The sequence below is a fragment of the Palaemon carinicauda genome, chromosome 3 (genome assembly GCF_036898095.1).
Source record: "Palaemon carinicauda isolate YSFRI2023 chromosome 3, ASM3689809v2, whole genome shotgun sequence".
Lineage (NCBI taxonomy): Eukaryota > Metazoa > Arthropoda > Malacostraca > Decapoda > Palaemonidae > Palaemon > Palaemon carinicauda.
The window spans coordinates 152,164,313-152,175,393 of NC_090727.1; the positions used below are offsets into that span (position 1 = coordinate 152,164,313).

General features: G+C 33.8%; 1 protein-coding gene across 1 annotated transcript; it reads right to left on the reverse strand.

Moving 5' to 3' along the window:
• Window positions 1–3,494: 3,494 nt before the first annotated feature.
• On the reverse strand, window positions 3,495–6,030 carry LOC137634765 (splicing regulatory glutamine/lysine-rich protein 1-like). The gene is made up of 3 exons (XM_068367289.1): window positions 5,918–6,030; window positions 4,195–4,586; window positions 3,495–3,898 (listed from the first exon to the last, which is right to left on the reverse strand). The coding sequence occupies exons 1-3, from the start codon at window positions 6,028–6,030 to the stop codon at window positions 3,495–3,497; spliced, it is 909 nt and encodes a 302-aa protein (XP_068223390.1).
• Window positions 6,031–11,081: the final 5,051 nt, after the last annotated feature.

An 11,081-nucleotide genomic window follows, 5' to 3' on the forward strand; every position in this document is an offset into this window, starting at 1 on the left:
ATGTAATATTCCCACAGTATTTATTATGCAGATTTTAAACAAACAATATCTGAATTCTGTTGGTTAAAGTGTACATATCAATCGCCATAATCACTTAATCGTTATAGAATTTCCATTGTCATAAGGATCAAGAGATTGATTAGCCATAATCCCTGTGGCTACAAAAGCACTGTTAATGAGTTCACACATCTTAGCCAGTCTTCTGTGTGTTTTAACAAATCAGTTTTGTAACAATTTTAAAACACTTCATTAACTTTAGCCAGTCTTCTGTGTGTTTTAACAAATCAGTTTTTGTAACAATTTTAAAACACTTCATTAACTTTAGATCAATTTAAAATCTATCTTGGTTTTTCGTCTTTTTGAGAAATATGGCAACTTTGTCAGTGTACTTGTCTTGAAACTGTATTTAAGAGATCTTTGTAAACTGTTGACTTTCAGGTAAAGCATTTGTTAGAAATCTGTACACACAGTATTCAAAAATCTTGTACTGTATTTAAAACTGTGCGAATTCAGATTGCATTAACAAATTGCGAAATTTACAAGGCCAGAAAATATCCCTGATTACAGTAACTTGGATGTCTGGACCAAAACCCCTCCCCTCCTCTTTAATGGTTAGCTTGTCTTCCTAGTGCTAATATGCTTAGATTGCTTCTACTGCCTACATGATAGAATACTTAGAACAGTTGAAAAAAAATATTTACTGCATACACAGGCTCTTACCTGTAAAATTTCCTGACTTGAATATTCCTATTCTTACTACTGTCTATATAATAGAATACTTTGAAAAAAGTTAGTAATTATTCACAGCATACATAGGCTCTTATCTGTAAAATTTCATGCCTTGAATATTCTTATCTTGGTGACATTATTCTGGTATTTTTATCTTCTCTTCAATTTTAACCTCTTCAGAAGTTTGCGTTTTCAACTGATCTCTTAACAATGCAAATATATAGTTTTAATTTTATTTAACATCCAGAATGTTTTAAAAATTCAGACGCTTGTTCTATGACTTTTTCATCTTGCATTTTTTAATATTCACCTCTTATATACTTATCCTCTTGCATATTACTTCATTTTAGACCTTTTTCTGTCACACACAAACATGAGATAGAGATGTGAATCACATTCATTATTTACAAAACGGGTATTTTAATGCCAATTCTATTTGTATATAAATTTAAACTTTATTGAAATATTTGAAACCACCAACAACTAGCTGTTCGTTATTTTTGAACCACAAAATTATAAAATGTTTTCCTTTGTGGATAGTAAATATTTTATTTTTTATATTATATCTATTGGTTTTTATGTATATGTATTTCAGGTTCATTTGTTGTAAAAAAATAAAACTGGTTCATGTGTTTTATTAATAATTTTTCTCTCTCTCTCTCTCTCTCTCTCTCTCTCGCTCTCTCTCTCTCTCTCTCTCTCTCTCTCTCTCTCAACTGACACCCCCCCCTCTCTCTCTCTCTCTCTCTCTCAACTGACACCCCCCCCCTCTCTCTCTCTCTCTCTCTCAACTGACACCCCCCCCTCTCTCTCTCTCTCTCTCTCTCTCTCTCTCTCTCAACTGACACCCCCCCTCTCTCTCTCTCTCTCTCTCAACTGACACCCCCCTCTCTCTCTCTCTCTCTCAACTGACACCCTCTCTCACTCTCTCTCTCTCTCTCTCAACTGACACCCCCTCTCTCTCTCTCTCTCTCTCTCAACTGACACCCCCCTCTCTCTCTCTCTCTCTCTCTCTCTCTCTCAACTGACACCCTCTCTCTCTCTCTCTCTCTCTCTCTCTCTCAACTGACACCCTCTCTCTCTCTCTCTCTCTCTCTCTCTCACAACTGACACCCCCCCCTCTCTCTCTCTCTCTCTCTCTCTCTCTCAACTGACAATTTCTCTTTAAACTAGTTGATCTCTAAACTGACTCTCTCTCTCTCTCTCTCTCTCTCTCTCTCTCTCAACTGACAATTTCTCTTTAAACTAGTTGATCTCTAAACTGACTCTCTCTCTCTCTCTCTCTCTCTCTCTCTCTCAACTGACACCCCCTTCTCTCTCTCTCTCTCTCTCTCTCTCTCAACTGACACCCCTTCTCTCTCTCTCTCTCTCTCTCTCTCTCTCTCAACTGACACCCCCTCTCTCTCTCTCTCTCTCTCTCTCTCTCAACTGACACCCTCTCTCTCTCTCTCTCTCTCTCTCTCTCACAACTGACACCCCCCCCCCTCTCTCTCTCTCTCTCTCTCTCTCTCTCTCTCTCAACTGACAATTTCTCTTTAAACTAGTTGATCTCTAAACTGACTCTCTCTCTCTCTCTCTCTCTCTCTCTCTCTCAACTGACAATTTCTCTTTAAACTAGTTGATCTCTAAACTGACTCTCTCTCTCTCTCTCTCTCTCTCTCAACTGACACCCCTTCTCTCTCTCTCTCTCTCTCTCTCTCTCTCAACTGACACCCCTTCTCTCTCTCTCTCTCTCTCTCTCTCAACTGACACCCCTTCTCTCTCTCTCTCTCTCTCTCTCTCTCTCAACTGACACCCCTTCTCTCTCTCTCTCTCTCTCTCTCTCTCTCTCTCTCTCAACTGACACCCCTTCTCTCTCTCTCTCTCAACTGACACCCCTTCTCTCTCTCTCTCTCTCTCTCTCTCTCTCTCCTGACATTTTCTCTTAAAACATGTTAATCTCTAAACTCTCTCTCTCTCTCTCTCTCTCTCTCTCTCTCTCTCTCTTGTCTAAATAGGTTTTGTTTCTGTGTAAACTTTTTTCTATCTAAACGGCTTTTTTTTATTTAGATTGTTTTTTTTTTTCTAAACAACATTTTTGTCTCCCTCTAAACAGGCTTCCTATTGCCATCTAAACAGGATTTTTTCTCGATGGTCAATTTTGGCTGGCTATTTTATCTATGAACTGGCTTTGTTCTCTATCTTTACTAGCTTTTCTCCATCTAAAAGGCTATTTTCTCTAAAAGGCTATTTTCTCTATCTAGATTGTCTTGTCTCCTCTGTCTAAACTTGCTTTGTTCTCTGCCTTGACTGGCTTTTTCTTTATCAAGATTGGCTATTTTCTCTCAACTCTTGGTTCCCTATCTTGACTGGCTTTTTCTCTATATAGATGGCTATTTTCTCCCTAAACTGGCTTGGTTCTCTATCTTGACTGGCTTTTTCTCTTATCTAGATTGGTTATTTTCACTCTAAACTGGCTTTTTCTCTATCTTGGATGGCTATTTTACTAAATTGGCTTCTCTATCTTGACTGGCCTTTTCTCTGTCTTTACTGGCTTTTTCTGTCTTCACTGGCTTTTTCTCTATCTAGATTGGCTATTTTCTCTCTAAACTGGCTTGATTCTCTATCTTGGCTGGCGGCTGCTTTATCTTGACTGGCTGCTTCTTTATCTTGACTAGTTTTTTCTTTATCTAGATTGGCTATTTTTTCTCTAAACTGGCTTGGTTCTCTATCTTGGCTGGCTTTTGCTGTCTAGATTAGCTATTTTCACCAAACTGGCTTTTTCTCTATCTAGATTGGCTCTTTTCTCTTAACTGGCTTGGTCCTCTATCTTGACCTTTTTCTCTATCTAGATTGGCTATTTTCTCTAAAAACTGGCTTGGTCCTCTATCTTGACCTTTTTCTTTATCTAGATTGGCTATTTTCTCTAAAAACTGGCTTGGTCCTCTATCTTGACTGGCTTTTTTCCACCTAGATTGGCTCTTGACTTGCTTTTTTCCACCTAGATTGGCTCTTGACTGGCTTTTTCTATCTAGATTGGCTTGGTTCTCTATATTGACCGGCTTTTTCTCTATCTTGACTGGTTTTTTCTTTAGATTGGCTATTTTCTCTAAACTGGCTTTTTTTTCTTTATCTAGATTGGCTATTTTCTCTAAACTGGCTTGGTTCTCTATCTTGACTGGTTTTTTGTCTATTTTGAATGGCCTTTTCTCTATCTAGATTGGCTATTTTTTCTTTAAGCTGGCTTGGTTCTCTATCTTGACTGGCTTTTTGTCTATTTTGATTGGCCTTTTCTCTATCTAGATTGGCTATTTTTTCTCTAAACTGGCTTGGTTCTCTATCTTGACTGGCTTTTTGTCTATTTTGATTGGCCTTTTCTCTATCTAGATTGGCTATTTTTTCTCTAAACTGGCTTGGTTCTCTATCTTGACTGGCTTTTTGTCTATTTTGAATGGCCTTTTCTCTATCTAGATTGGCTATTTTCACTAAACTGGCTTGGTTCTCTATCTTGACTGGTTTTTTGTCTATTTTGAATGGCCTTTTCTCTATCTAGATTGGCTATTTTTTCTTTAAGCTGGCTTGGTTCTCTATCTTGACTGGCTTTTTGTCTATTTTGATTGGCCTTTTCTCTATCTAGATTGGCTATTTTTTCTCTAAACTGGCTTGGTTCTCTATCTTGACTGGCTTTTTGTCTATTTTGATTGGCCTTTTCTCTATCTAGATTGGCTATTTTTTCTCTAAACTGGCTTGGTTCTCTATCTTGACTGGCTTTTTGTCTATTTTGAATGGCCTTTTCTCTATCTAGATTGGCTATTTTCACTAAACTGGCTTGGTTCTCTATCTTGACTGGCTTTTTCTCTCTAGATTGGCTATTTTCTCTAACGTGATTTCAACTCTATCTTTAATGGCATTTCTTTATCTAAACAGACTATTTGCTCTAATTTTGTTTTATCTTATCTTAACGTTGTCTAATAAGGCTTTTTTTCTATCCTAACTTTTTTTGATGTTATGAAAGTTTATCAAACCCTTTTCTTTTTATCTAAACTGCCTTTTCAAATAGCTCCACTATTTATACTGTATTTCCTTTATCGAAGAAGACGCTTACTCTATTTTAAGTTTTTATTTTTATTTCGATAGACTGATTCTTTATCGAAAGGTATTTCGTCTATCTTGACTGTCTAATTGCTTCTCTTCTCTTTCCCTATTCTAGTTTATTTCTCTTTAAACTGCCCTCTTTCTCTTCGACAGAAACCTTTTTCATGAAAAAGTTATGAAATAAATCATAATTTTTACAATAAAAAAATAGGCCAAAAGTAGTTTTCACATGATAAAAAAGGCGAAATAAATCATAAGATTTTTTTAGAATAAAAAAATAAAAAAAAAAAGCCAAAACTGCAGCTTTTCACAAAAAAAAAAAAAAAAAAGGAAATAAATCATAAGACTTTTTTGGAATTAAAAAAATAGCGCAAAACTGCAGCTTTTTACATGAAAAAAAAAAGTTGAAATAAATCATAAGGTTTTTTTTTTAGAATAAAAAGATAGGCCAGAACTGCAGCTTTTCACATGGGACAAAAATTTTAAAATCTTTAAGATTTTCAAGATAATGACCAAAAGTAGGCCAGAAATACAGCTTTTCATAAGTTAAATATATAAGACCTTGAAGTAAGAGGTAATGTTCCATAAGAAAGATAAATTTGGCCAAATAAGATTTAATTTGGAAGGAAAATGTAGTTTGGAAAAGTTAACTCAAATGTCATTGCTTACGATGTATGTAACGTTATGACCTATTAATGAAGCACATTGTAGTAGATTTGAGGGAATAAAATAAGAATTTAAGTAATCTGACGCTATTTTATTTAAATCCATAAGAAAATTATAAATTTGGGTATGGTTAGTGCAAGCAATTAAAAACACTTAATATATTTTTTTTACCCCAATGAAGCCAACATTGCAATGCACCTATGGAAGCCGAGTGGTTTCAACGGGGTATGACCAGTCAGTTATCAATTTCGAAACCAGTTCAAAGGTTTCTAAGCTGACATCTGATCACTAAGATGGTTAGAGAAGTCCCCCCTCGTGTTCCCCCCAGATGCATACCCGTTTTCTTTATCTCTATTGAAGACTGCAAGTACCTTTTTAATGTAAAGAAAACGGCTTTGAAGAGAACCAAAGGGGGGGGGGTAGGGGGGATATACCCCCTGGGACATACCTGAACTTCCATTCGCTCTTATGGTTATGATTTACTTTGGTACTTAAGTTACTCTCATTATAGCCTTCTGAAATGTGGAGTGAAAATTCCGTAGTTTCCACGTAGAATTTCATTACAAATTCAAAGTTTAATGGCTCAAAAAACCTAAAAGTTCCTCGTGGATGACTTGGAAAACTCTACGGGATGTAAACTATATATAAGCCCCTGGGCTTATAGCATCCTGCTTTTCCAACTAGGGTTGTAGCTTAGCAAGTAATAATAATAATAATAATATTGACATTATGCTTCACCGTTTTCTTTGATATCTCATACAGGAGTTTCTGTTTTTGTTTATAGAAAATGGGTATATTTGTCTTTTCGTGCTCATGGGAGACTAAAGTATTTTTAGCTAACGGGATATTGACTTTGTAACCAAATGAACTCTTTAAATTTGAAGCCATTATTAATTAAATCGTAAATATTATACAAATTTAAACGTTTTTAAAGGTAGGATATTTATAATTAATGCTTACTTTACTCTATTTTAAGGTCAAAAAGAAATTAGTTAAAGAACTATAAGACTTTAAACAGCCAATTTTCAGACATTTTCCACCATTCTGATATCAATTTTGACAAGACATCAATTAGGAAGACATCATTGAAATATTTTCATGATTATACTTATAATCACGAAATATTTTATATCAACATAATTGATATCTTGGTGTAAATGTGACATCACAAATTCGAATATTGTCAGAAATTATGGGTTACAAAAATTACTCTAGAAAATTAACTGCAAAATTTAACTCTACAAATGGGAAAAAAATCTTGCTTTACCATATGAAAACTATTTCGTTCTTTCAAATCTTTATCTGACCATTTCCTTATATAATTCATGATTGAAATAGAATTTGAAAAAAATATAATCTAATGCTATTTTTTTTACTCTACTGGACTTAGTTTAATTTTAATCTTAAGCCGTACTCTGTTGGCAAATGAACTATTTTTTTTATTTTCTATTTAAGACTTTTTTTTTTTTTTTAAGAATATCTACTGGACTTAGAGAGTTTAATCTGGCCTTCAGTCTATTTTGGGATTTAATTAACCCTGGACAACATTAAAATAACTAATTTTTACTTTTTTGGGATTAATTTTGCTAAAATTATAATTTTTTCTAAAAACTTTCGCTAATCTTTAACAATAGTTAAATATTTCCTTACTATTAAATGATTATAGGTTGATATTTTTAAAATTTCATAATTTAGTTAAAACATTCAGCAGCATTTTTTCAGAGCTTTTACCTTGTCATTTTTCAGATTATTAACTTTTCAATTTTTAAACTAACTTAACTAAAAGCTCAATGGAACTTATACTTTCGAAAAATATAATTCAATACTTTTGTAAACACGACCACATACTGATTTTTATCTTTGATTGTTGCACAATTTCCTCAATTTATTAAGCCTTGATTATTTTCCTTTTGACTTAAGCTTTGTGAAACTACGTTGGATTTAAATTTACTTTAGTTAAATTACATAATTATATGTAATTTGGACTAGTATATTATTGCTTACCCAGTAAGTTAAATTACAAGATTTAATTAATGAAAGTTAAACCTGCCATTTTTTATCATTTGCAAAATGAAAAAAAAAAATAAATGCTAATTTAGGATAAAATTGATAATTTCATCAAATGGACTTTTTCATGGCTAACCCCATTAAGTTTAATACAAGACTGATAAATTACTGTTAATTTACTTAATTCCAAATTATTTTCTGGACAAATCTTCCGGGTTACAAGATAAAGTTAATTTAAATGATTTAGTCGATGCTAGTTAAATTAAATTAGCTATCCCAATCAAGATCTAAAGTTAATTTAAATGATTTAGTCGATGCTAGTTAAATTAAATTAGCTATCCCAATCAAGATCTAAAGTTAATTTAAATGATTTAGTCAATACTAGTTAAATTAAATTAGCTATCCCAATCAAGATCTAAAGTTAATTTAAATGATTTAGTCAATACTAGTTAAATTAAATTAGCTATCCCAATCAAGATTAATTCAAAGCTTTGATAATTTATAAAACTAATTTTGTGCTACAATCATTGATGGTGTTTACACAAAATCTTGTTTACTAACTTGACATTTTCCTTACAGATGTCTTTTTAAAAATAAGGGAAAGTCACAAATAAGCCAAACAAATTTCAATGTTTTATTTAAATTTACAAGTCATCCTTCAGTCTGTTTATAATTATACAATTATTACACTAAGACACACACACTTCATTAAAATTAGCCAAGTGGAAAAATCGTTTGATTCATCTTATGGCGTCCTACGCTGTCAAGAAAAATGTTTCAATTGCGAAAAAAAACATAGCGAATAAACTTAACGCTGCCAGACATCACCTGATGCATGAAACCTGACAAAGAATTCGACACCGTGGTATACGCAACAAAAAAGTGCAATTTTTACGACTATGGCACTTCAGATTCCTTTCACCTGGGACCATGATCTCAAATTAGCGATTTTAGCAAAATCGCTAAATTAAGCAATAGGTCCGAGTCTTCAACATGTAACGTTAATACTGTACCCTTATTCATGAACCACAGGGCCATTTCAGCATCTGAGATTGTTAATGACCTTATCCGTGAACCACAGGGCCATTCCGGTGTCTGAGATTGGCCCTAGATAATTCATCATTTGCTAGTACTTATAATTAGCCCAATATTCATTATCATCATAATGACATTGGAGAATTATTATACACTTCCACCTTACGAGTTTTACAAAACTATTAGAATGATTTACGATTGCTTAGTAAAAGGTGTTAGTGTTAATACTGTAGTCAGTACTACAAAAAGGGGACCTCTACACTCTACATTTCAGGCTGGGAGGAACGTAGAGAGTAGAGGTCCCCCCCTTTTTTTCTCATTTGTTGATGTTGGCTAACCCCCAAAATTGGGGGAAGAGCATTGGTATATGTATGCAGTACTACTAAAACAGGCTTAGAAAGTTGTACTGGTCTTCCTCACTAAAAAGAGACCTATAAAAAGTATTGGTGTTCGTTTTGCTAAAACCGGCCCTCAAATAAATGTTGGAAGTTCATATTATTTGAACGTGGTCCCAGAAAGCAGAAAATATTTTCTTAAGAGATCCCTTTTAAGTTTATTCTTTTTTTGCTTAAAAGAAGGTTCATAATTTTGTACCAATCACTAGAAAGGAGCACAATGTCAAGGATATTGCTCTCTTCATAGTAACGATAACAAAACTATCATTACTAAGATTCATGACCAAATAAAACTGGTTTGGAATATCAACTTCCTGGAAAGGAAAACATTGTGCATCAAGAATAGCCTCTTGGATGCCAATATCAACCAATAACCTTCTAGTTACAAAAAATTACCCTCTAGGAAAAACAACTTTTTACACCTAAAAGAAATTCTATCGAAAAAAATAAACTTTTAAGAAAACAAAACACCTTTCTAGGAAAAACTAAACTAAACCCAAAATGCCCCTTTCCAGGAAAAACTTTTTAGACAAACAAAATGCCATTTTCCAGGAAAAATACGTTTAATAAAAAAAAAAAAACTGCAAAAACATCTGTTCACTGAATAAAAGCATCAGAAAATATCTAGCAATGTGTGTGGAAAACAAAACAGACATTGTGAACAAACTGACTGACTTTTAAATCAAAAGAATCTTGTAAAATAAAATTTCAGGCAAGAGAGAACAGAAGTTTCAAGTAAATTTATATACAATGAAACTTTCTTTCAAGCAGAGAACTATTTTCACCATCCAAGTAGCTATAATTCACATTTTCATTCAAACTATAGTATTAACTTTTAATGATACTGTCACTTTCAGCATTTAATATGTCTAATGAAATACTAAAACTATATTCTTGCAAATACCGTCTAGAACAAGAGACCCTTCCGAACTGTCAGAATTTTTCTGGCAAATAATTATCTGAAACAGACATAATAGGAGAAAAGTTTTACTTTTCCAATTGAACATACTAGACAAAAAAAAATCCCAATCATTGAGACTTCATTGTCTAGAGTAGACATCTACTAAGGCAAGAAAATAAACGTAAAATGTTATGAAAATTTTTTTTTTTTTTCAAACAATTGGAACCAAGATGCACTTAAACTGTGGGTTCTAGAGCTTTCAGATATGTATTATCAAGAAAGCATAAGCAGCTCCCACTAGACATCAAGAGGACTAAGGACAAGACTTCCAATAAGCTGAAGTTTCCCATGTTTTCAAGGTTATGATAGCGAGCATCCGACCTAAAACAGACAACATACGATTCTACAAATACTTAGCGAATGAGAATAACAAATCTCTTTAGCTCTGCCTTGCATTGAGGCACTTCTTGATGAGAGGGACCAGGAAAGAAGTCTTCAAAAGTACGGAAACCAAACTTCACTAAAATAAACTTTGCAGTGAAAGCACACAGAGAGGTAAATCCTCCATTCTAAGAAAAATCATATCTCTACTTGATAGACAAAGTCCCCTAAACTATCTAGATATAAACCACTGAGGTTTGGGATGCAAAATAACCATCCTAAATCAGAGGTTCAGGAGGCAAAATGGTCTTAAATCAGAGGTTCAGGAGGCAAAATGGTCTTAAACCAAGGGTTTAGGATGCAAAATGAACATCCTAATTCAGAGGTTCAGGATGCAAAATGACCATCCTAAATACGAGGTTCAGGAGGCAAAATGGTCTTAAATCAGAGGTTTAAGATGCAAAATGGTGTTAATCCAGAGTTTTAAGATGCAAAATGGTCTTAAACCAGAACTTTAAGATGCAAAATGGTCTTAAACCAGAACTTTAAGATGCAAAATGGTCTTAAACCAGAGCTTTAAGGTTCAAATGGTCTTGAACCAGAGCTTTAAGGTGCAAAATGGTCTTAAACCAGAGCTTTAAGGTGCAAAATGGTCTTAAACCAGAGGTTTCAGATACAAAATTGTCTTAAACCAGAAAAGTTTAAGATGCAAAATGGTCATAAACCAGAGGTCTAAGATGCAAAATGGTCATAAACCAGAGGTCTAAGATGCAAAATGGCCATTCTAAATCAGAGGTTTAAGATGCAAAATGGCCATTCTAAATAAGAGGTTTAGGATGCAAAATGGCCATCCTAAATCAGAGGTTTTGGAAGCAAAATGGCCATCCTAAATC

What these genes read in the sequence shown, in the direction of transcription:
- LOC137634765 (XM_068367289.1), bottom strand. Translation starts at nt 6,030, where the DNA reads ATGAAATTCTACGTGGAAACTACGGAATTTTCACTCCACATTTCAGAA. An exon ending in AAGAGCGAATGGAAGTTCAG is followed by an intron (nt 4,587 to 5,917) that starts GTATGTCCCAGG and finishes AAATCACGTTAG; the next exon opens with AGAAAATAGCCAATCTAGAG. An exon ending in TAGAGAACCAAGCCAGTTTA is followed by an intron (nt 3,899 to 4,194) that starts GTGAAAATAGCC and finishes CATTCAAAATAG; the next exon opens with ACAAAAAACCAGTCAAGATA.